Below are 27,048 nucleotides of genomic sequence, written 5' to 3'. Positions count from 1 at the left end.
ACGCCACCACACACTCTGATGACATGGCCTTAGGTGCACTGGCCTGGGTGTTATGGACGTTAGCACTGGTTGCACAGATGTGACTGTCCCGGTAAGTGTTTGCCTTGTCCGATTTCTGCATTCGCCAGGGGATAGGAATTCCCCCTGTACACAGAGTCCCTCTGAGAGGTGTTGGCTAATACCGGGACTGGACTGGGTGGAGGCAGGAACGGAGGAAAGCGTACCAGATCTCTGATCGTGGAGAAGTTGTTTGTACCGGTTAAGGTCTTTCCTGTGCACAATTGTCCCATCGGATGCCAGGACATTACCGGGAGCCCCAAGGGAGTGTCTTGCAGTTTGGGGTTCCTTGTTCTTATTCCTAGGAGTGATGGGAGTGGTGGTTCCAACCGCACAAACACCCGTGGCGTTTTTGAGCTCGGATGTGTATGCCATATCAGCTTCAGACGAAACGTCGTCCATGTCAGACCAGTCAGGGTCGTCCGACATGGTCTGGAGATCCTCTGACATAGCTTCAGATGGAGTAGGTTCTCCTGGTGCTGTGACATGAGAAGCCTCAGGTTCACCGGGCTGAGGAGACGGGGTGTGCTCCAGCTGTGACAGGTTGCTGGTGTCATATACTGGTTCCTGGGCACGGGGTTGGTCTGTGTGGGTTGCGGGTGGCTTAGCAGGTTTCCACGGACAATATGTTATCCTATGACCGGTCTCACCGCAATAATAACACAAGCTGTCCTCTCGCCGTTTTTGTTTCTCTTCTTTGGTGAGAGGCTCGCGCTTACAGCTCTTCTGTGGAGCTTTCTTGCCCTTGGTCTTGGTCATAGGCTTTTGTTTAGTGCGATCGCTTTCCAACACAGACCTCACAGATAAGCACAGCTGCAGAACACACTCCGCCAGTACCTCAAGAACTGCAGTCATCCCCGCGGACTCCTTTGTATGGCCTTGGCATTCTGTCAGGACCCGGGCGAGCAGGTCAGGTAGGAGTCCATGTGCAGGGGATACGGGAAACTCTGTCTGTACCCCTTTATGCATGGTGACACTGAGATTGGTACAGACAGAGTAGCAGGACTGGAAAGGACGAGAGACAGGAGCTGAGGCAGGTACAGGCTCGGGAGCTGGGGCAGAGAGACAGGAGCTGAGGCAGGTACAGGCTCGGGAGCTGAGGCAGAGAGACGGGAGCTGAGGCAGGTACAGGCTCGGGAGTTGAGGCAGAGAGACGGGAGCTGAGGCAGGTACAGGCTCGGGTGCAGGTACAGGCTCGGGTGCAGGTACAGGCTCGGGTGCAGGTACAAGTACAGGCTCGGGTGCGCGCCCACTGGCAGGTAAGCCCACAGGCAGGTTCAGGCACAGGTACAGGCTTGGGTGCGGGCCCACTGGCAGGTAAGCCCACAGGCAAGTTCAGGTACGGGTCCAGGCTCGGGTGCGGGCCCACTGGCAGGTAAGCCCACAGGCAGGTTCAGGTACGGGTCCAGGTATAGGTTCAGGCACTGGCAAGGCCCACTGGCAGGGCGGATGGGAACGGAGGCCCACTGGCAGGGCGGACGGGAACGGAGGCCCACTGGCAGGGCGGACGGGAACGGAGGCCCACTGGCAGGGCGGACGGGAACGGAGGCCCACTGGCAGGGCGGACGGGAACGGCTCAGGCACGGGTTCGGGCACGGGTTCGGGCACGGGTTCAGGCACGGGCACGGGTTCAGGCACGGGCACGGGTTCAGGCACGGGTTCGGTAGCGGCTCAGAGCAAAGCAGTCCTTACGTCAATGCCAAGGCCCTGACTGAAGGGCAGGGCAGGTCTTTTAAAGGCAGGGCTACACTCAGTTCATGAGGCGCAGCTGTTCCTGATAATCAGGTTCAGATCACTCCAGAGGGTGGAGGGTGGCCACTAGTGGAAGCAGATGTATTAGCCTGAAGTATAATTCAGCCATGGTTCAGGCGGCAGAGAGTGGACCCTGACACATATATATATATATTGTGATAGATTGAGAGGTGCGGTGTGTATTTAGGACCCGGAATATTACCTTTTCTGCCCTGTATAGTAATAATTTGGGTTCCTGGGGTGGAGTATCCAGAAGAGCACAGTTGGACTGTGACTAAGGTAGCTGGAAATTTGATTGGGGCCACCTGTGGCCTATTAAGGGCTATAAAGAGCCGGCTAGACTGGCTTGCCTTGAAAAACAACAGCGTGAAGTAAGTGCTAAGAAGAGCAGGAATTTCTTTTTAATTTGTTTATTTGTGTTTATGTAACCATGTCAAGGAGTGTGCAAATAAAACAAGCATCTGCGGCTAAATCAAAATACCAGACGCCACGTCAGTCTTCGCGGTGGTTTGTCACAATATATATATATATAAAAAAAAATCCATAGGTAAGAAAAATACCTGAATCAACAACATTAAAATAAAATATGTACCCGCAAATCCCTTCCTTGTCAGAGTCCGGGTAATTCTTAAAAACCTTCACAGTACCTGCTGTAACCCTCAGTGAGGAATTCATTTCTCTGTTTAAACGTGAAGTCCCATGGAATAAAGTATTTCTGTCCTTGAGAATAAACTCCAGCGCTGGATGAGAGAAACCTGATGTTATCTCATTCTGCTCCAATAAACTTCCTGGAGGACCTGGAGACCGCCACTGTTATCAATCATATTTTGGGTGACTTTCCATACTAAGTGGATTTTTCTGGCAATGCTAATAGATAGACTTTTGTTTTCGTATTTCATCAATTTGTACGAACTCTCCGAAAATGAAGCAAAAAAGAATTTGTCTGAAATTTGCAGTCTCATTCACTCACACTCTCTGAATGTCTCCCTATATTCTCTGCCGACCACTTCCGTTTCCATGTCTCGCATCTTCTTGTTCTTCTCTCTTCTATCTTCTCTCTCCCGACACGGAAGTTGAAGTGGTCGGCTGAAGAGAAGGTAGGTAGACATTAAGAGAGCTTGAGAGAGTGAACGAAAATGAAAATGTGAGAGAATGAGAGTCTGAGTGAGTGACTGAGAGTAAATGCGGACAGCAGACAACAATTTTTTTTCCCCAAAGTAAAATAGGCACCCAATTTTGTATCCGAAACCAACGGGCAGAAAATGGAATTTAATTTTCAAAAAAAAAAACGAATGGGTCAAAAACGAACCAAAAAACTTGTGTCCAGCTGGGTGATTAAGACTAGGCCATACTTCACAGAGCATTATAAAGGGGAATCAAGGTGTTTGTCTAATACAGCACTGTGCCATTGGCGGTACACCAGGTGCTTATTTGTGGCCCATGGCAACCAGTAGGATAAGCAGCAGTATTCATATTAAATGCAGATTTATTTATATTGAAAATTGATGTCTTTTGTAGTCATACTTTGGGGCTTGTCCAAGGGATGTGGTACCCAGACCGTCTCTGCCTCCCACGTTGATATACTTTATAATCTTATTCCTTTGGAATTTATAGTTTCAAAGTCCTGCCATTTGAAATGATTAGTTGGTTAAGCAGGAATAATAGTTGGCAAAGAAAACAATATGAGTTTGTTTCACCCTGATGTTATGGATCTCTACACAACTAAACAGTTAATTGGGAAACTTTCCCGATGCCGTGACTAATATGGCATCAGACGAATGCCCACTGTTCATAAATAAGTATCATGCTATTTTTTTTAAAAAAAATTGTCAATGAAATTGACAATATTTACAAAACGAAAATGCAAAAATGTATATAAAATGGTATAATTAAAATTGCCCATTATTTGTCAATAATAATAAAAAACCTTAGAGGTCCCTTCTTCAGGTGGAAGCTTATGTGTAGTCTTATCTGAATGTCTACCCCCTAAAAGGCATCAGAAACTTGTTTTGATACTAGTAAGGAAATAATAGGGTGGGAGGAAAATAGGGTAAATATAGTGAGGGAAGTCAAGCATACATTGGTTGTCTGACCTGGGCATCTCACAAGGCCAAATAGAAACACTGGAAGGCAAGATTGTCAGAATTAACTTTTTATCTGCTGTCAGATTGTTTTTATGTTTTTATAAAAAGTCATAACTTTTATGAGCATTTCCAAAATAAGCTATTAAGTTTCAAAATTCCAAAAAAATATGCAGATCTTCCAAATGTGGCCCTTTGGCCCCCTAACATCCTGACAAATCTATGCATGATGTTTGGTATCACTGAAAGAGCTAAAACACTTACATATGAAATACCCTGGGGGTGTCTAGCATTCAAGCATAAATGGTTTGATGGGGGTAATTTGAACTCACCGACTTCAAAGATGTCCCAAATAGGACATGGGGCAGAATGACCAGTTTTGAAAAGAATGATTTTGAAATAGCAAAACACTGCTTGTAATATAATGTGCAAAAAAAACTAAAAATACAAGTCAAATTTTTTTCACCAGATTTTATATATTTTTTTAAATTAGGTGATATGATAAAAAAAAAAGATGGTAGCCCTTCTTGTCCTGTGGAAAACAATATATAACTTGTGTGGGTTCAGTAAACGGGAAAGAAGAAAATTACAGCTAAGCACGAGCACCACAGAAATGTTAAAAACAGCCATTGTCACGAAGGTTACACATCTTTTTTTAAAAAACAGCTCTGTCCTTAAAGGGTTAATGACAAGTATACTCACGCTAGGATTTTAGAATCTTGCTGTTTTTATTTTACCAAATCTCATGTCCCGAAGAACAAAAAGGCAGCTTATAACGTATAACCATTACTAATAGAGTAACAAAAAGTATGTCCATGCGATTAAGGTGTCTAAAAAGCTAATTTATGAACTGTTAGGGGTTAAACTATGTTCTCCTATTGTGGGTTTAATCATTATTTAATGGGACTGCCTGCTCTAAATCCCTCTCATCATAAAACCAGTTGTAAAGTAAAGAAAAACATTGTAAGGATTAATTTTACCACTTTTTTAATGCATGAATTACTACTGTACACAAGTCAGCTATCTGCCCTGTTTATTCTGAATAGAGATTAATAAATCAGCGCAGAACATTAATGCCAACAATGTAAATAAAGTAACAAAGCCGTCAAATCACATGGGGTAGGTATAACCAAGACTAACAACGTGTTGCCCCCTACAGTATGTTTGATGAATAAACTCACAGAAAATAAGATTAATGCAAAGACTAGATGGGCCAATCGTTCTACATTTCTAGATTAATTGCCGTTAAAGATCAGTGATGGCATCCTATGACGCAGGTAACTAAATAAGCTCAGCATGAATCTAAATCTACATTTTTGGTCAACTTGTGTATCCTACTCCTTTATTTGTTTAGATTTGCAAAACCTGACCAAAACACTAGTTTTCTGAGGAGGAGGAGAAGAAGAGGCCATATAACTTGTTTTTCTTGGATCCTTAGATGCATTATTTATAAGCTTTCTCACCTGTGTTCTGTGTAGGTGTAGTCACAAAAAGGTCAGATTAACATAGAGATACGTGTCTCCTTAATATGCTCATCAGAGATCCTCCTGGTAACTAGCTCATTAAGCAGCAGTTCCAGTTTTGGGGTAGAGGTACCTCCACCCTAGTCCTAGGTCAGAATACATAACTTTGTAAGTTAAATTACTGGATTCATTGCACTTACGGTAGGTGCCACTAGGCGGCATGCTTCAGAGTATGTATTTAAGAAGACAGAAGTCTCCAACCAACCCACATGAGTGAACAGTGCTGTTATATGCAGTAGCGTACCTAGCGGGGGGCGGAGGGGGCGGTCCGCACCGGGTGCCGCTCATCAGGAGGGTGCCAACTTGCCGGCACCCGGCACCCCTCCAGAGACGGACAGTAATGTCCGCCGCTGGAGGAGCAGGCTCGCAAGAGAGCGGTATCGGAGGTCTTTAACAGACTTCCGGCTCCCTTGAGTGATTTTAAGCCGGTTCCCTTGAAGAGGGCACTGTGGGCGCGGCTTCAGTGCCGCCGGGATCTGACAACAAACCCCGGCGGCACTGAAGCCGCGCCCACAGTGCCCTCTGACCCGGAAGAAGACAGAAGAAGAGGAGCGAAGAGGAAGACTGCTGTAAAAAGATAAGACTGCTGTAAGAAGAAAAGAAGTAGAAAAGAAGGTAGGAAATCATTCATTAAGACTGAGTGACAGTGAGAGTGGATTGGTATGTGTGGAATCTGTGGATTGGTATATGTGTGGATTGGTATATGTGTGGATTAGTATGTGTGGAATCTGTGGATTGGTATGTGTGGAATCTGTGGATTGGTATGTGTGGAATCTGTGGATTGGTAAGTGTTGATTGGTAAATGTGTGAGAGTGATGGGTGTTATGCTGTACCATTTCCAATGTCTTTTTCATTATAATTATGCTCTAAAGTACATCATAACTCCCATCACTCTATACTGTTCCGTACAGTGGCAATGCTGGGAGACAGAGGCCTTGCACCCCCACCGCAGGGTGCTGGTCAGGTTCTATGTGGGCAATGTGGACGCTGGCTTTGGGGTGTGCAATCTGTGATCTATGCCTGTAATTTAGGGTGTTTTATCTATAACTTTAATGCTGAGTTTTTATGTGAATTCCAATTGATCAATACCTGAAAAGCTGGGTTTGTGTGTTAATGTGTTGGTCTATATCTGCTATGCTATGTTTCTATACATTATTTATGTTTACCAGCAAATACAGGATTTGTATGTCTTATTCAGTTGATCAATACCTGGGGTGCTGTTTCCATGTGTTGTTTATTTGATCTATACCTTCAGTGCTGAGTGATTTCCAGTTGATCTATACCTGCAATGCTGGGTTTGTGTGTTCTGTTGATTTATACCTGCAATGCTATGTTTCCATACATTATTTATGTATACCTGTAAATACAGGATATTTATGTCTTATTCAGTTGCACGTGCTGTTTCCATGTGTTGTTTATTTGATCTATACCTGAACTACAGGGAGTAATTAAAAGAGAGTTGTGGTTTAGTGACGTAGGGGACAAATGGACTCTGGGGATGATTACGGGGAGAGGACCTCCCAATGTCACGGTGCAGTCAGAAGAAGGGAAGGCTGTACTGACTCTCACAGTCTTCCCCTGATCTGCAGTTGAGGGCAGTACAACATAATCCCTATCACTATACATCGATCTAGACATTTACAATAATGCAGCATAACCCCTACCACTATATACTAAGCCAGACACTGAAGTGGTAGGCCTACACCACATCAATGGCTTTGTATATAGTGATATGGGTTATGCTGCATTATTGTAAATGTCAGGCTCAGTGTATAGTGATATGGATTACGCTGCCCCACCGTCAATGTGTGCTCACTATAAAGTGATAGGTGTTATCCTGTATCACCGGCAATGTGGGCCTCAGTATATATTAACAGTTATGTTGTACCACCGTCAGCGCGTGCCTCAGTATATAATGGAAACAGTTATGTTGTACTACTGTCAGCGCGTGTCTCAGTATATAATGATAGCAGTTGTGCTGCACAACTGTCAATGTCTGCCTCAGTGTATAATGATAGTTATGTTGTACTACTATAAGTGTCTAGCTCAGTATATAAAGATAGCGGTTATGCTGTACCATCATCAATATCTGGCTCAGTTATAGTGATAGGTGTTATGCTGTTCCACTGTAGTATCTGGCTCAGTGTATAGTGATAGGAGTTATGCTGTTTCACTGTAATGTTTGCCTCAATATATAATGAAATTACTTAAGCTGCACCACCGTCAATGTCTGTCTCAGTATAGAGTGATAGGCATTATGCTGTACCACCGTCACTGCCTGGCTCAGTATATAGTGATAGGTGTCATGCTATACCACAGTCAGTGTCTGGTTCATATGGTAGATATAATCATGAGTCGACATGGCAACACCACTATATATGCAAATGCTTAAATAAAAAGAGAACAATGTTATGGTGACTCCTGATTATAATATCAGATTTTTTTTTAGTTTATAGTGTCTTTAGCTGCTTAGCCAGTACTTAATTTGTAATGTTTGTCACTCATTTGTTAGGTCTTCTTAGAAACTTGTATATGTTATATGTTAACTGTTATATGGAAGTCTGTGCAAGCAATGGCACATCACACACCTCACTTTCTTTCTGGAGGACAAGCAGGGATTATCCCCTACTGTAAAGTAAAAACACTGGCGGGAGAGAGGTTTTTTTAGTGGGAAAAAGGTGATCTGAAGATCTCAAGTAGAAGGTAGATCTGAGAGAACAGGCCTCACATGTTGTAGTTACCCAGTAATAATTACCTGCCCTCCTCTGTTAAAATAATAGGGAATGGTGAATGTATGGAATATATTATGTAATATATATTTTATTGTGAGTAAGAAGTTTAAAACAGCCTCGGTCCCAAAGGGTACAAAAGGTAAAAAAAAAAACAGTCTGGTCCTTAAGGGGTAAAGAACATTGAGTTCTAACGCCTCAAGGTAACCACTATAAATATGGTTACTATATTTTTTACTAGTTACTGCCATCTAGTGTCCACAAACTATAATGCACATTGTTGAAGATGAAAGCATTGACTATTAATGCATTTTTATTAAAAACCTGGTTGGATGTTTTTAGAAAGTTTACATTGAGCTGAAATGTTTTGTCTGCATATCAGTTGACCAAGTACACCTTTTCAACTGTCTCAATGTTTATCTGCACCTTTCATTGCCCCATCTTCAGAACAGAGTGAAAGATGCGCCCGTCGCCCATGCATTGTGGAGGCTTCCATTGCACCCTTGTCAGGTTCCAGTTTGACATCTACCTTTGGGAGCACTTTCTGGGGTGAGTGGCAGCTCAATGGTCCTGGCAGCAGCCTGACTCACCTGACGCTACAACCAGCCCTGTATATATATATATACGGAGGAAGTCTGATTGGGCGAAACGCGTTATGCCCACCTGGAAGTAGCACGGACTACACAGACAGAGCTTTGAACGCCGATGATCTATGCGAGCATATTGTTTTCTATTTTTTAATAAATCGTTAAAACATCTCCTCTTCTATTCGATTCCTGTATATCCTGAGCTGATGCTCATGAAGAAGCTATCACAAAACTGAACGGAACCCTTTTGTCAGAGGATGTGGATGCCACAAACAGCGGAGATTACATCGAACTTTCTGTTACTTTAAAAAACGTTTTTCAGTTTGAACAAACTGGGTCGTTACATAGTTATATAGGCTGACAAAAGACACGCGTCCATCAAGTTCAGCCTTTCCTATAGCTGTTAATTTGTTGCTGTTGATCCAAAAGAAGGCAAAACCCCCCAGTTTGGCTCTAACCAGGGAATTTCAGTCAGATTTCTCCTTGGATCAATAAGCCGTTTCCCCATAATTAAAGATTATGTCCCCGAATATTATGTTTTTCCAAGTATCCATCCAGTTGCTGTTTAAACGTCTGTACAGACTCCGATAAAACTACCTCTGAAGGCAGAGAATTCCACATCCTTACTGCCCTTACTGTAAAAAACCCTTTCCTCTGCTTTAGACGAAATCTCCTTTCTTCCAGTCTAAATGCATGACCACGTGTCCTATGCATAGTCCTGTTTATGAACAGATTTCCACACAATGGTTTGTATTGGCCCCGAATATATTTATATAACGTTATCATATCCCCTCTGAGGCGACGTTTCTCTAAACTAAACAGATTTAAATTAGTTAACCTTTCTTCATAACTATAGTGCTCCATTCCTTTTGTTAATTTTGTAGCCCGCCTCTGCACCCTCTCTAGTGCTATGATATCCTGCTTTAGAATAGGTGCCCAAAATTGCACAGCATATTCAAGGTGCGGCCTTACCATTGATTTATACAGAGGCAAAATTATATTTTTATCCCGCGAATGGATGCCCCTTTTTATACACGACAACACCTTACTGGCCTTAGCCACTGCTGACTGACATTGCACATTGAGGCCTAGTTTGTTGTCTATAACAATTCCCAAATCTTTCTCATTTGTCGTTACCCCTAATTCATTTGTCTCTCAGAAGACACAATTTGAATTTAAGTTTTTTTTTTTCAATTAACTTTATTCACATTAGTGTTACATTGAAACAATGGATATATTCATTTTATTGAAGATTGCGCAGCATTTCATTTATTCACTTTTATGGTAAATGATCACTTTTATGATATGTTATCTGAAAAGGGGAATCATGATTTAACAAACATGCAGTAAATATCACCAAAAAAACCTGGTTTTAGGGAATAATAACCCTTGATCCTGAATGTGTTAAAACTCTTAAGAGGCCAATACCTATTACATTTGAGCTCTAAAAATATCTAATCATATTCCGCACCTAGTTTATACAGACTATAGGTCTGAGAATAAAGACCGTCGATACTGTGTGAAGCAACGCCCTTAGATACGTGTTCTCTCTCCATAGGTTAATGATTGTTGAGTGCAAAAAGCTGTGGACTCTACCCTTATCTAACTAGGTAGTCAACACAGAACGGCCAAGTTCACCGACTCGCTTGAAAGATCAGAAAAATATTTCCTGGATTAATTACGTTTTTTGTTTTTTTTTAAAAAAAATGTACAATTTATGGTCCGAAAGATAGTATGAAAAGAATCAATCGGCTACCTGGAGAGTTTCGGGGAAAATATGAATGTTCAGCGCTTCCGTCCTGTTGAAATAGCAATCGGAAACCCTTTCACATGGTAAGCCGGGCAAGATTTTAACACTTTCTGATTAAACGGATACAATGAACCAAAAGCAGGATTATTTTTGGTTCTGTATCTCAATTGAAATACTTTATTTCTATATGTTTGTGCTTTAAAGTTGTGTTATCTCAAAAATTATCGTATTTGGCATGAAAGAACTGCTGGTGTTAAGGGTTACTGTAAAAAAATCATACAGTTAATTTTGCAAGAGTATTTTATTAATTTTGTATTGTTTAGCGAGAACTTTCAGGTGGAAAAAATGATATTTTATAAGCCTGATTTGTTAAAATGTTAAATTCCTGAAATGTAATGTTATTTGCGACTTTGTTCCTTCCCACGGGAAAGCAAACACCTGGGAAACTGCTTGGAAACCAGCAGAAAAATAATTGTTAGAGTTTTAAAGGGATGCTGGACGGGACTACCTAATTTTGGTGTAAGGGGAAATATTTTGCCCAGATATAGGTAGAAACGGTATTGCTGGGAAAAATAGGGAGATTCCTTTGTTATCTCTCTACTGTAAATAATGGCAAATCAATCAAGGGAACCTACAATACATTCATATGAGGACAAAGGAACTACATTTGTGGTCTTCTATGCTAAGCTAATAAGTCATAGGCATCTTCAGAGATAGAAACAGCCCTGGGCCGAATCACTAGGAACCGAGTCGGCCTATTGGCTGAGTATCTTCAGAGATAAAAACAGCCCTGGTCCGAATCACTATTAACCGAGTCGGCCTATTGGCCGAGCGTCTTCAGAGATAGAAACAGCCCTGGGCCAAATTACTAGGAACCGAGTTGGCCTATTGGCTGAGCATCTTCAGAGATAGAAACAGTCCTGGGCAAGAAAAACTAGGAACCGAGTCGGCCCCTATTAGGCGGTTAGTCTCCCTAGAGTGCCATATGTCTCAATGGGCCATTTGGGGAGATCTTCCCTCAAACAAGCCAATTATCCTGCAGAGGTTTGTGCAGAAAGCCTTCGTTGTCACCTAATGCGGTGTATGACATCACAGTAGCTCTGAGGACGCCGTCCTAGGTCAGATACAAAACCTATTTCAAGAATAGAATCGACCATTGTTCTTGTTGGGAATGATGTTGACTATAATGACTTTTCTCTTGTGACGGCTAAAGTGGGCAACAATTGGAGACTTGTCCAGATGAGCGTACAACAAACTATTTATTGCCGACACATCGATGTTAGTCAGTCTCATACATCTTTGCAGGTGGTATCAACGCATGAGTGTTAGCTGGACAAGTTCTAAGCCTCTGAAAAGTTCACTCTGTGACATGTTGGTCAGTGACCTGTGGCCGTGGTGGCCGGTGGTTTCTTCTTTATCTGCCACATGAAGGACAGCCTTAACGTGACACGAAGCTTCTAATATGTAGCATGTAACCATGTACTAGAGTTTAAAAGTCGACTATTTCAAATAGTTCAGCTAACCCAAAGTTTAATACATAAATCTCATATAGTTTGACAATGAAATGCTTTAAAAATGCTGAAAATGAAACTGTGAAATTGACTATCTTTACATTTCCATAAAAATGCTATTTTTTCTATTACTTGAATATGAATTTTGTGCAGTTGTTCAGAGATTCATCAGATTCTAAGAGTGTTTTTCTTTTATAGCTCATGATTCTTCATTTGCACGCAAATATTTGTTTCGCAAAACGATACCCTTTGTCAAAAAAAAAAAAATTGGAAAAATATAGTTTTAAAATAGCTACGTTTTTGGAGAAAAAAAATGGCAAAATTGGTGAACTAAGGGCCCTGGTGCAAGATAGCGTGTACCCTCTCCCAATTTTTTTAATTTTTTTTGCAATAAACACAATTATAAATAAATGAGATTAAACAACAAATACAAATGCAATTTATTTAATTAAAAAATAAGTTATAAACATTGAACAAGCATTGTCCCCTCAGACCCTGTATTGCCCCCCAGCCCCAATATGATTTTTTTTTACACTTGCTTACATTATTTTATACACTTACATGTATCTACACACTCCTTCTAATATACACAATCAGACACACACATACAGACATACTCACATATATACACACATATAAAAACACACCTTTAATCCCGTTCACATGAAAATTTGTATCTATTTGTATACATATTCTTTTTTTTAACTTATCTTATTTTACATACTTTCATACACACACACGCTAATATACTTACATACACACGCTAACATACATCCACACATCCTTACCTTTGCTGACAGCTCTCTCATTGTCCTTCGCGCATTACTGTTACATTATGCCTGGCCCGGCAGGAGGGGGGGTTGAGCGCTGGTGCTGGGGGGCCCCACTTGACAGTGGGCCCCTGGGACACAGGGATCTTTGTTACCCAAGTGGGGCCATTAAATGGAGATCCTATGATCTCCCTCACCAGCTGCACCCCTATTGTTCCAACCCTGCTTTTGAAATCATATCTTGAACATCTCAATGAGCTTCTGGTTGCGGAAGGACCCGGAGGTCCAAATAATTTAATAAAAATGAACTTGTTCAAGTCTGGTACGTTAGAAAACAGGGGAAGTCTATGCAAAAATATGTGCTACGGGAATCAGGGGAGAAAAAAAGATATTAGAACTTCTGCAAAATCGTTGAATTGTGTCAATAGAACAGAATAACCGAAGGATACAAATATTTACATGTTTACAGAGTATTCACTGGCTGATAAGATGAGAATTAGCTGGTATATAAATGTTTTAGAACAGGCTGACAGATGTCTTCGAGGTTGGTTCTTAAGCAATTTCAAAATGGCCATGATTTCCAGAGTCCCTCAAAAAAACTTTTATTTTTATTTTTTTTTTACTTTTTTTTTAGTGTTATTTTTTATATTATTATTCATATACATATATTATTTATTTTATTTATTATTATTATTATTATTATTATTATATTATAAGTATTATTATATAGTGCCATTATATTCCGTAGCTCTACACAATGGGTAGGAAGGACATAACAAGCATATAACATAATATACGGAGCACAAAGTTCCTTTAATGTGACGTTAATGCCCTTTCTGTCATATAGAATTCTCTGAGTCTTAGGTACGTATATCTGCATTCTTCATCCTCCATCCAATACGTTGCGATGGTTTGATAAATTAAAATACTTTTGCATACTGCGGAGGAAAACAGACCCCATTTGGGGTTGATTTAGTCCAAATTATAATTCCAGAAGAAAAGCTGGCAATAACTCCTCTGATTTGTAGAATATAACATTTGCTTGCAGCTCCACTTTTGGACACCATCTATTTCAGTGTTTTTGGTGAACACCTGGAGTATAGTTTATTAAATCTCAATCCGTTATTCCCACTAGATGGCTCTGTGCTCCAATACTCCCTTTGGCAACACTTATACATATAATAATAATACATATAACACATATAATCATTTTAATCACACAAGCTAAACTAACACAAATATTAACCCCTTAAGGACAATGGGCGGTCCCTAAACCCATTGAAAACAATGCATTTTGAGCCCGTACATGTACGGGCTTTGTCATTAAGGGGTTAAAATCTGTCATTTTCTCTTCTTATAAGCCCATTAGTGTACCGATGTGTCTGGAACAAGTAGAGCAGAAAGGGTACTTTTTACTTTTTGGGTGGGGTATCTTTTTTTTTGGGGGGGGTTAGCACAGAGGGCACCATGGACCTGGACATGTGAACTTCTCATGGCGGCTCTTCTTACCTGGGGGGGGGGATTATGTGGACTGCCCAAAGGCCAGTCCCAGTCTGTATCGTTCTAGCAAATTTCTTAAGAAACAGAATTTGTTGCCAAAGTCACCGTTGAGACTTTCTAAAACTGAGAATTTCACCAGCCTTAACAATGCATTATAATAATACCAGACTTTACTGTAAAAATCAATCCTTAGATTTTATTTTTTCTGGCTTACTCCGCACTCTCACTTTTCTATATAAAAATAATGTATTATTAATTAATTTTTTAAGGATTATCAAAACAAAAAAAAGGCATCTTTCTTTTCTGTTCACCTTTATTGTCTCTCAATGCTATTGAATGAATTCAGCCGCAAACAAGTGACCGCTATCGTCGCTCGCTGTCGCCATTACTATTGCGGTGTTAGCACGAAGGAACCAATTACCCTGCGCTATTCTTTGAAGCTCAAGACCTTGGATCAAAGCCCAGCATTGGGTCTGTGATCTCGGGAAGGTCACTTTCACAGCCAGTGTTTCAGGGACAGAAAACTCATAACTGATCAGAGATGACAGAACGCTTAAAAGTGCGATTCTGTCGGAGAATTCTTCGGTTATTTTTTTTTTTTGCATTCAATCTTACTCCAAATATCACAAAGTATTGATTATTTTAGGACGGCAGATCGCAATGCGGAAGAAACAAGCACATCTACAGTCCCTCAAGAAAAAAGTTAGCGTAATACGTGGACAGTGAATGGGTCTGAAGAGTAACTAGGTGTTAATGAGGGTCGCATCATTCAATGGAACGGTAGAGTTCTTAATAGTTATTGACCAAGGATGAATCAACAAGCTGTATGTAATGTCTTAAATGTGACTCTGATCAATCATGTTCTGATAGGTAACTAGATTGAAGCTGAAATCTTAGTATTCGGCTTTATTAACTCTTCACACCCAGCACGGTTCCTGCATTTCTTTTATCACTTTTGTCAGTTTGAGTTTATAATATCCTCCAACTACCGATCACAATGACTCTAGGCTTTCCATAAAAACCCTTATTGGACCTGCAACACTCCTCCTAAGGGCCAATATTAATGTAACTCGGCCAGGTATACCTCATGGCTACCACCACACCGGTCACTGAGATAGTAGTGAGGCAGGGCTGGACTGGCCCACCGGGATACCGGGAAATTTCCCGGTGGGCCGGCAGGTCCGTGGGCTGGGACCAGGGGCGGGCTGGGCAGGGGGGCAATTGCCCCCCAGGCTGCCCGAAATCTACCGTATTTGCTCGATTATAAGACGACCCTGATTATAAGACGATTCCCCAAAATCTGAATATTAACTTAGGAAAAAAAGAAAAAACCTGAATATAAGACGACCCCAAAGGAAAAAAGTTTTACCAGTAAATGTTAATTCATGTAAACTATTTTTTTTAATAAAAGCTATGATTGAGAAAAATATTTTTTTTGTTTTTATATCTTGTATTTTCCAACCTGTCCCCCAGTTACGCACATCTGCCCCCAGGCTTGCCACTCCAATATGGCACTGTGGCCCATGATATGCCTTTTAACCCTCTATATGCCACTGTGCCCCATGGTATGCCTTTTGACCCCCTATGTGCTACTCTGCCTCCAGAAATGCCTTATACCCCTATATCCCATTCTGGCATTCAGGGGGTTAAAATGCATTTTATGGGGCAGAGTGGAATATAGGGAGGTATAAGGCATTTCAGGAGGCAGAGTGGCATTAAGGGAGTTAAAAGGCATTGTATAGAGCAATCTGCCTCCAGAAATGCCTTATACCCCTATATGCCACTCTGGCATTTAGGGGGTTAAAAGGCATTTCAGGAGGCAGAGTGCTCTATTAAATGCCCCCTTAACGCCACTCCAGAAATGCCCTATGCCCCCATTTAACACACACACACACACACCCTATACCCCCCATTTAACTAACACACACACTCTCTCTCTCTCACCCCTCTCTCTCCCCTCTCAGCCCTCTCTTACCGGTGCTTCCAGCCGGGGTAGCGGGTTGACGTCGCCTTCCGCGGCAGCCGGAAGGAGGTGGAGTTGGCAGCGGGGGTTTGTATGCGTCCGTCGCGTATACTTTCCCCGGCTGTCAGAGATCAGAGTTCCCCGCACCGGTGCGGGGAGCTCTGATCTCTTGACAGTCGGGGAAGGTCTACGCGACGGACGCAGACAACCCCCGCTGCTAGCCACACCTCCTTCCGGCTGCAGCGGACGTTGTCTACGCAGATCGCGTAGACGTCAACCCGCTGCCCCGGCAACACAGCAGGAAGCACCGGTAAGTGTGTGTATGATGGGGGGGGGTGGATTAGACAGGAGGATCCAGGTCCCCTGCAGCGGTGCGGGGGATCTGCATCTTTAATCTATTTGAGGTCTGATTAGAAGACGACCCCGATTAGAAGACGAGGGGTATTTTTCAGAGCATTTGCTCTGAAAAAAACCTCGTCTTATAATCGAGCAAATACGGTAATCTGAGCGGCCGCTGGGTGCTGATGGGGCCGGCCGGCGCTACTATAATACTTTTTTCTTAATTTAATATGGCAAGCTGGTCCGGCTTGCCATATTAAATTTTAAAAATGTATTACAGTATCGCCGGCCGGCCGCATCGGCACCCAGCAGCCGCGTGCGATGGCCGCCTAGTGATGGGAGCAGCGTGAGGGGTGAAAGCTCCGCCCCCTCGCACTGATCTTTCACCCCTCACGCTGCTCCCATCACTATGCGGCCGTCAGATTGCTGGGAATGTAATCTGAACGGCCGATGCGTGCTGATGCCGCCGGCCGGCTCTGCTTTAATACTTTTTTTTTACTTTATATGGCGAGCCGATCCAGCTTACCATATAAATTAAATAAAAAGTGTTAACGTAGCTCCGGCCGGCGGCATCAGCACGCACCGGCCGTTCAGATTACATTCCCAGCAGTCTGATGGCTGCATAGTGATGGGAGCAGCGTGAGGGGTGGAAGCTCCGCCCCCTCGCACTCAGACTGCTGCAGCACCGGATGTCAGGTCAGTGACATCCTGTCAGCATAGAGGAGAACAGTGTGCAGCTACCAGAGGACGGAAGTCAAGAGAAGTAGAAGGTGAGTAAAGTAATGTATTTTTTTGTACAAAATGTATAATATTTTTTTGAATGTGTTAAAAACAAAAAAATCAGCATGTGTGTGTATGTAAGTGTGTCCCCCTATATGCCACTCTGCCTCCAGAAATGCCTTTTAGCCCCCTATATGCCACTCTGTCCCATGACATGCCTTTTAACCCCCTATATGCCAGAGTGGCATATATGGGTATAAGGCATTTCTGGATGCAGAGTGACATATAGGGGATTAAAAGGCATATGATGGGACAGAGTGGCATATAGGGGAACATAAGGCTTTTTTGGAGGCAGAGTGCAGATATGCCTTCTAACCCCCTATATGCCACTCTGCCATATAGGGGGTTAAAAGGCATATCATGGGACAGAGTGGCATATAGGGGTATAAGGCATTTCTGGATGCAGAGTGACATATAGGAGGTCAAAAGGCATATCTGGAGGTATAGTGGCAAAAAGGGGGTTAAAGGCATATCACGGGGCAGAGGGGCATATAGGAGGGTTTAGGCATATCAGGGAGGCAGAGTGGCATATGGGGGTTAAAAGGCATATCATGGGACAGAGTGGCATATAGGGAGGCATAAGGCTTTTCTGGAGGCAGAGTGCCCCATGATATGCCTTTTAACCCCCTTTATGCCACTCTGCCTCCAGAAATGCCTTATACCCCCCTATATGCCACTCTGTCCCATGATATGCCTTTTAACCCCCTATATGGCAGAGTGGCATATAGGAGGTTAGAAAGCATATCATGAGACAGAGTGGCATATAGGGGTATAAGGCATTTCTGGAGGCAGAGTGACATATAGGAGGTCAAAAGGCATATCTGGAGGTATAGTGGCAAAAGGGGGGTTAAAAGGCATATCACGGGGCAGAGGGGCATATAGGAGCATTGAGGCATATCAGGGAGGCAGAGTGGCATATAGGGGATTAAAAGGCATATCATGGGGCAGAGTGGCATATAGGAGGGTATAAAGCATATCGGGGAGGCAGAGTGGCATATAGGAGGGCATAAGGCTTTTCTGGAGGCAGAGTGCCCCATGATATGCCTTTTAACCCCCTTTATGCCACTCTGCCTCCAGGAATGCCTTATACCCCCTATATGCCGCTCTGTCCCATGATATGCCTTTTGACCCCTATATGGCAGAGTGGCATACAGGGGGTTAAAAGGCATATCATGGGACAGAGTGGCATATAGGGGGTATAAGGCATTTCTGGAGGCAGAGTGGCATATAGGGGGTTAGAAGGCATATCAGGGGGGCAGAGTGTTAAGCCTGGGGGCAGATGTGCATAACTCGGGGGTAGGTTGGCAAATAAAAGGAAAAAAAACAAACATGTCTCAATCATAGCTTATATTAAATATGGAAAAAAATAGTCTACATAAATTAATAAAGAAATAAAAGTTTCTTACCAGAATATCGTGAAGAATAATGTGATCACTGTTTTGTTCCACTGAACTTTTTCATCTAAAAATGTTCGCAGTAGTAAATGTTTTGATCTCATTATGTGTAATGTATTTCATTTATTAGGGCCTTTTAACACTTTTGCTTTCTGGCATTTTAATACAAATAATGAGATAAAAAGAATGGCACATAGTGTGACTCGGGTGTGTATAAGGGGTGCGTGTGGTTAAAGAGCGCGACCGTGAGATAAACTATATTGGGCTGGTCTCCAAATTTTTCCAGGGCTGCTTTTCAGTCCCAGTCCGGCCCTGCAGTGAGGACTGTGGCTATAGGACCGGCACCATTCAGCCCAGGGGGCAAACCAAAGTCAGAGGCCCAATAATAGAGGATTAAAAAATGTTTGGTTGCTAACGCCAAGGGTAACAACCCTCAATGTGCACAATAATGCCCTGCCCAATGCATGTTTGTCAAAATAGACAGCAGAAAGAGAGCATACAAAGGATACAGTCAGGGTGTAAATGCTGCCTGCAGCCCTTGTTTCACTTGTGATAGCCCTGGTGGCTATATGTAAAAAGTAAAAGAATGATCCTTAATCAGATAATAGCAGAGTAATTTGCCCCTCTGCCAAACCTTCCTCTGGGGCCATAGAACATGCTGCCCTTTACCACCACTTGGACCGTGCACTACTTAATGGATTTGCTTCAAATAAAGACACGCCAACAATGTAAAACCACATGACACGAATTGTCAAGCATTCTAAACTCGTCATAAACCTGTTATATAACATTATTTAACGTAAAATAAACAATATATAAATAGTGCTCCCAACATAAACCAGCCTGCCCCTGGGCAACATCACCAAACATTATACACGCGCCAGACCGCTGCCTCTCATCCATCGATGACCTCTCCACCAAAGCAACGATCGCCCTTCCTCTAACCAGAAAACCCGGCAAATGACAGCAGCCATGAGGAAAAAAGGAAGAAAAAGGAAAAAAAGAAAAAAGAAAGAAGGAAAAAAGGGGGAGGGTGGGATTTGTGAAAGGTTGCCACTGGTCAGCTTAACTGCTTTGCCTCTGGTGTCTTCTAACAAAAACAGGGGGTCCAGAGGGCCATCCCCTGTATATGAATAGCCCTGCTTGTCCCTACTACCCTTTCAAAAAATGTCAGGCTGCCCCCCACAGTGTGGCCCAGACATGCCGCCCATTTGTTGGAGGGGGTAACAGTACCTGAAAATGTTTGTGTCATTAGCAACTCGACTGGTCATTGGCAACGTGAACCCGTCTCTCGTGGCATCCTAAATAAAGTAGAGCTCTGGGCAATGTTATAGGTATTGTGTCCTTAAATATTTCCCTATACTGGACTATAAGTACCGTATTTATCGGCGTATAACACGCACTTTTTAAACCAAAATACGAAGTTAAAACCCTACCTGCGTGTTATACGCCGATAAATCCTAGAGCTTCACGATTTGCAGCGACGTCTCCCTCACTTCCGGTCCTGCGGAGGGTGCGTGTTATACGCAGGCAAGTACGGTATGTTATCTATAATCATAATAGAAAACCCATTAAAAGCTTTTTTTTTTTGTTTGTTTCAGAACCAACGGGTCAGACTCAAGCTCATGGAAGGAGACAGACGGCCCTTCGTATTATATGTGGCTTCAATTTATTTCCTGCTCTGTAAGCCATTAATAACCGGTTATTAGCCGTTTAACATGTATGCTGATCATCTACTCTGCTGGGAACACCTTCCCAGAAATAAGACTTTTTAATCATTTAAAATTGAATTATTAATTAATTATAATTTTTTACTGGGGACTCTAATCATGTGACGCACAGCCAGGAACCGATAGGTTAGGGTGCTTGAAGCAGCCAATCAAAGGCAGGATAGAGCTTCCATAGAAATGAATAGTGTGTAGTAGTTTAGGATCAAACAAAGATTTTACAACCCAGAGCTCACCTTTAGTTCTACCACGCGTAATGTGTGTCTTGTAAAGTAATTGTAAAGTAATTCTGTCCGCTGAACTAAGTTTGTACTTTATAAATCATCTTATAATCAGAACGAAGCCCATAATTAGGTAAATCAGTAACTACCGGTATTTGAATTGCTAAAATTCCTTTCAATTTTTCACCACTTTTTTTCTTTCCATACATTAAATCTGTCGCAATCTACGTCATAAAATGAAAAGAATATTCTTCATTTTGTTATTTTCTTTCTTAAGGTTTCTGATATTGCTCTGTACGTGAAATGCACAGTAGAAAGGGTTAATGATTGTGTAGGTCATCGATACTTTGTTACTGGCTCGACCGCCCGTAGACTTCCCTAAACAGATGAACCTTTGGACCTCATTCTGTCCTCGTACAGTTCCCTCTCGCGTCATGGACAAATAATGCGAAACCATTGTGTATAATGTGCATTTTTTTAAAAATTCCAAGATATTGTGAGTTTCTGTAAACAAAAACAAGAATAAGATGCAATGAACCCTGAATACACATAGGCATGACATGAGAGTGATATGCCCATACATAGAAACATAGAGTTTGACGGCAGATAAGAACTGATTTTTGTAGAAGGGGTTAATACGGGGTTAACGCGGTACAGACTATGCAGCAGCTTTGGCGCCAGGAGTTTAAATGTCCGTACGAGCAACGCTATTGGTCGCCTGCATCAACCCTCCTCTGCCATCAACCAATGAAGTACACCTGTACTTCATTGGTTGATGGCAGACGAGCCCCCTGCTGGCAACCAATAGAGTCGCTCGAACAGACTTTTAAAATCCTGGTGCCGCAACTTGGCCAGCAGATTTTCAGGGTCACACAGTCTGGAGCTGACTCCTTCCTATTTTACCCTGTTGTGATCATTTATAAGACTTCCGACGGGTGCTTCTGCTGCCAGTACATTATGACTAATACATCCCTGCTTGAATACAGGTGACTCAATTAAGTGTATCTTTAAATAATGACAAGCAAAGGCTTCTACGAGGACTGGTATTACAGTCGGTTGGGTAACACATTTAGGGAGACACTATTTAGATTCCGCACGATTGGCTATTAAAGGGTTAACCTTCCAAAAAGTCCCATTGAGCAGCACTGGCGGAGTGGGGCTGTCTCTAAAACTTTTTTTGACAGATAAAAATATTTCACATTTCCGGAAGGAAATCAATAACTATTGGTTTAAAACCATCTCTACGTATATCGTCGGGTGTTTTGTTTGCTGGACTGGAGATGAGCTATTTGGGGTTAAAGTTTCATGAATAGTAATAACTTTCGGTGCTTTAAACCCCATTAGTATTTTTTTTTTGGTGTGACATTGATGTATTTGCTCTGAATACACTGCAAGCTTCCCTCTAGCTAGCAATGAAATGACATTGTGATAAAACTCAGAGTTCTAGCTTAAAAAAAAAAAAAAAAGAAAAAGAAAAATTACATTTTTTTATCAAATAATAGGAAAATGTATATCACCAATGCACGAATTGATAAAGAAAATAGAAATTAAACAAAAAAAGTTTGGAAATTCAGGGCAATAATATTGCATTAACATTCAAAGTTTGTGTTGCAGTGCATTATAAAGCAGTTTATACCTAGATATTTTAGTTTTCATAATATCTGTTAGTTTTCCATTAAATATATATTTTTTCAAACTCATTAAAAATTATTATTTGATTGAATTCAAATTTGTAATTCTAAAAGAATGCTGTAAATACCCCCAGTTGGTGTTTTTCCTACCAGTATGTTCCTGCTTGAAAACAATTCGCTCAATTAAGCGTCATCTTTAACCCCTTAATGACAAAGACCCTACATGTACGGGCTCAAAATGCATTGTTTTCAATGGGTCTAGGGGCCGCCCATTGTCCTTAAGGGGTTAAGAAATGACCACTTTCCATAAGGACCGGGAATTAGAGCTAAATAAAATCTTCATGATGGGCTAGTTAAGGGTTAATATTTCGAGAGTCTTGGGGTCGGTTCGGTTAGAAGGTCCCCAGGTATTACCAGGACCTCTCGCTGGCAGGTATGTGATGTCATTCTTACTATTTCCAGTTCATCTGTAACAGGTTGTGGATCATGCTCGGTTATCGTAGAAGGCCCCAGTAACGTCACGGCGCTCACAGGTTCCGACGCCAGCTTTCTTTGCACCGTGGCTGCCGGCTGGAAGAGTCTCTCCTGGATTTTTAATGGAGTTTTTGCCGTCAGTATCACATCCACGTCTGGGGCCGTTGTGGACAGCAACCAAATTACGGTGCGAAACAGCACAAACATAATTACGGGGGAATTCACGTCCGAGATGACCGTTCGAAACGTCAATTACAGTAACTCGGGGATGGTCCAGTGCCAAAGCTTATCTTCAGAGCCTAAAGAAGCCTTTCTATCCGTACAAGGTCTGTAATATCTTTAAATGATGCTCACAACATAAAGGTTTTATTCTGGTGATCTGTATGGCAAGAAAAAAGTGACAACTATTGATACATTGTTTCACAATTGCTTCTCAACTGTAGATAGGTGTCAAGAAACAATTAAAATATACATTTATATATCTATAAATAGGGTCGAGCTGGGGAGGATTAGGCTGCTCTGGCACTTTAAGGCCAGCTGCCGCCAAATGACTTGTTATGGCTGGTTACGAGGCCACATGTGGCTCACATAGCATGCGACCAGGCATATCCAGTGGGCCGCCGCACATTGAAGTACACAGGAGTACTCGATCTGCCCCTAGGGGAGGCTGACATTTTCTGCAAATAAAGACAAATGCTTGGGTTTTTAATTATTATAAGAATTACATTTTAAAAGGACTTTAACTAAAATATTACTTGTCATAATTATAGAGTAGCCATAAAAATTAGCATAAAAGTATAATTTCCTATAATCTGTATATATATATATATATATAGGATTTCATTGATGTAGTATGTGGTTGTTCTTTCCACAGTTAATGGATCATTGAAGATAACCAATGGCAGCCTCACAGTGCCATCGAATATCACCATAGACCTTTTCTGTACATTCCTGAAGTGGTATCCAATGCCTCGCATCACCTGGGAGATAAACAATACTTTAGCAAGTAGCTTGGACTACGTGGTTGACTTTGTCACTGGGAAGGATGGGTTAGTCAATGGAACGAGTGTCTTGACACTGCGTCCTCAGGATAAAGTGACTGTAACCTGTTTAGCGAGCATAGAAACGCTACCCAAACCCCAATCTACATCCGTGGAAATAGTTGTAAAGGAAAATATTTCAGGTGAATATTTCAGCCACTTTCTTTATATGTCTTTCTTTCTTTTTTCTCTTTCTTTCTCTCTTTTCCTTCCTCCCTTCCTTCTTTTTCACTTTTTCTCTTTTCCCTCTCTCTCTCCCCCTCTCTCTCTCTATCTCTCCCCCCTCTCTTTTCCCTCTCTCTCTTTTCCCTCTCTCCTTCTCTCTCTCTCTCTTTCCCTCTCTCTCTTTCCCCCTCTCTCTTTTCTGTCTCTCTCTTTTCTCTCTCTCTCTCTCCCCCTCTCTCTCTTCCCCCTCTTTCTTTTTCCCTCTCTCTCTCTCTCTCTCTCTCCCCCTCTTTCTTCCCTCTCTCTCTTTCCCTCTCTATTTTCTCTCTCTCTCTCTTTCCTCCCTCTCTCTTTTCCCTCTCTCTCTCCTTCTCTCTCCTTCTTTCTTTCCATCATTTTTCTCAAACTCAACATGTCACAATTCTATGCATGCAATAAACTAACTAAAAAAGAGTGACGGGTCACCCCTCTCCACTCTGCCACTGCTCATTGGGTCAGTTACAAACCAGATCTCCCCAACCAGTCCATTTACGCACACCCTCCATTACAACTTTAAGACAAGTATCGGTGGGGTATAACATCATATACTCAAGGAAAATACGCCATTGAAAACAGCACCTGTCGTTCTCCTATCTCCCTTTTCCAGCCTCATCCCTTAAAGCAACCACAGCCAATCAGCTGCCAGCAAAAGAGCAGTGACTTGGGAACAGGAAGTTAAGATTGCTGCTCCCATCAGTAAAGTATTTAGGAGCGTTCTGTCCCCCCAGCCATACTTTGTACAGGGCTCCTGTAGTATCTTCTCGTCATGCTCTAATTGTCCTCATTGTGCGACAATGGCCTCTTTGCCTCCCTGAAATCTTATATTTTACACAAAAAAATATATATCAACAGGATATAATGTTTCTACAGTGTGTGTGTGTTAATGATTTTTGTGTAACATATTTTTACTTTGTTTTTCCCCCATTAGGAGCCAAAACGGATAACACAAAGATTATAATTATCGCGGTTACCGTGTCCGTCGGCTGCTTGCTCCTTCTGATTATTATCGTTGTCGTTGTGGTGTGCTGTTGCAAAAAGAAGAAAAAAGGTACGGGCGAACGTTCGTTTGGCGGACGATATCATTATATTCTAGGGATTTCGATCCCGCGATCAAATTTGGAGGATTATTTTGGGAAATCCATTAGCTGTAATGGAACAGAGGCTTTCATGCAAAATTCATACCGTAAAATTCATTACAGCGCAGGAGCCGAGGAGGGACATAAAGAGGCACTTTCATACCACACGGAAATAATACTTTAAACAAGGACGCTGCTCGAATGTTTGTGCCCTTGATGACTTTTATTAATCATTTTTGTGTTCTCAAGGCACAATTAAAGTAAATCGCTAAACATAAAATGGACATGAATCAAGAGATCGCAAAAAAAAAATAAAATGCCTATATGTCGTGTTAACTAATAAAAATATAGCAGCTTTTATTATAATTTTTTGGGAAAAAGAGATTTCTATACTTTTTTGCTTAATAAGCACCTTGACGCTCATCCAAGCCTTTCTTCTCCCTGTTAGAAAACACGATAAATATTTAAAATTCTATTAAATTAGATAAAAATATCAGGAAGGATGGGTTCAGGTGCATGCTGGGATACATCATCAATAGAGGTATTACAACGGTGGCTTACAGATGTAGTTGGGCTTTAATCCCTATCATGCTCACCCATTTTTTTAGAACTATGTCATGTCTATGAATTATGATCATTCATTCACGTCTTCTGGTTTTTTTTGTTTTGTTTTGTTTTTTCTAGGCCCCAGGTATCAAAGTAAAACACAGTAAGTCAAACTTCAAGTTTGTAAAAAGAGAAATCATGTAATCGAATAACTATTTATTGCCAAAATTGTATGAGACACGAGTTTAAAGGGGCTCTCTAGCCAGGTCGATTTAAATGTTCACATCCCGCGTGCCCATGTGTTTAAAGTAGACTTGTGCACGGCGAGCAAAATCGGTTTGGAAAAAAAATTTGTTTCCTTTTTTGCCGCGTTGATTTTCAGGCAACACATTTGGTTCCCGAGCCATTGTGGCACCCAATCAGTGGCAAGAAGCGTTGGATGACAGAATTTTTATTTCCATAAAGTACTTTTTATTTGCTTTATTTTTTTTTTACTGGGGCTATCAAGGACATTAAACTGACCCTCGAAATCAAATCAATATACTTCAGTTCTATTCCAAATACATTTATTCACAGAACGCAATGATCCTACTTGAAATTTGCAATTAACCCAATGTTGGTCTGATACATTGTAATACTAGCCTCACATTCATAAGAATCAATGCAATCATGGCCTCATAGGACAGATAATAGTAATAATAATAATAATAATAATAATAATCGTCACTGTGCCTCTAATTGTACTACAAACAATACGGTGAAATATTGAGAATATGTTTAAGAAGTGTCCCTTTTATTGTTCTTATTTTACCAATTTTCCATTTCTAGGAATACATCAATAAAGTCAGATGAATATTTGAGAACTACGGGGATAAGGAGTAATGGGGAAAGTAACTTGGCCTATCTGCCAGATCCTCCGCCTGTGCCAAGTAAGATTTTTCTGTAACAATTATATTTGTTCATTCTTGTTGGGCATTGATGTTGTCTTTTGGGTAAAGTACTGTTTTTAACAACGCTGGTTAACTATATAATATTTGGAACCTCACTTCATTCATTTGCCTTCCTTAAAATCCCTTATGATTGCCTAAGAATGTCCACCGTGTTCCTTGGGGCCCTACGAAGCTCCTCCAGCCGGGCCGATCTTGACATAGCTTAGGATTTCAAGAATGCTGTGAATTCCCTTCCTCATTCCCTGTCCAGAAGTTCACACAAACCTATGCAGACACAGGGGTTGTGTATAAAGACACCACATGCGCAAAACAGGGGGAAAAAACATACAAAATTGTGATTACACCAAAGTATAAATGATTTTCCAACTAAATTTTCCCGTAAGCCGAAATGCTAAAATGAAGCCATATGAATGTTATCAAGTGATAACATTGTATCCACTGGA

General features: G+C 41.7%; 2 protein-coding genes across 2 annotated transcripts in view; both read left to right on the top strand.

Moving 5' to 3' along the window:
- Window positions 1–27,048, top strand: part of SH3BGR (SH3 domain binding glutamate rich protein) — a 247,851-nt gene that overhangs the window by 78,208 nt on the left and 142,595 nt on the right. The window lies entirely within an intron of this gene.
- On the top strand, window positions 10,440–25,374 carry IGSF5 (immunoglobulin superfamily member 5). Its single transcript, XM_053455744.1, has 5 exons — window positions 10,440–10,562; window positions 20,338–20,419; window positions 22,792–23,115; window positions 23,664–23,972; window positions 24,962–25,374. The coding sequence occupies exons 1-5, from the start codon at window positions 10,560–10,562 to the stop codon at window positions 25,291–25,293; spliced, it is 1,050 nt and encodes a 349-aa protein (XP_053311719.1). The 5' UTR covers window positions 10,440–10,559; the 3' UTR covers window positions 25,294–25,374.

Source organism: Spea bombifrons, chromosome 2 (assembly GCF_027358695.1).
Source record: "Spea bombifrons isolate aSpeBom1 chromosome 2, aSpeBom1.2.pri, whole genome shotgun sequence".
In the NCBI taxonomy this organism is placed as follows: Eukaryota; Metazoa; Chordata; class Amphibia; order Anura; family Pelobatidae; genus Spea; species Spea bombifrons.
This window is presented reverse-complemented; position numbering and strand designations above follow the sequence as displayed.

Bases quoted from the DNA above. Each gene is read 5' to 3' on its own strand.
- IGSF5 (XM_053455744.1), top strand. The intron at 20,420-22,791 runs GTAAGCCATTAA...CATCTGTAACAG, and splicing joins TTCAATTTATTTCCTGCTCT to GTTGTGGATCATGCTCGGTT. The intron at 23,116-23,663 runs GTCTGTAATATC...TTCTTTCCACAG, and splicing joins AGCCTTTCTATCCGTACAAG to TTAATGGATCATTGAAGATA.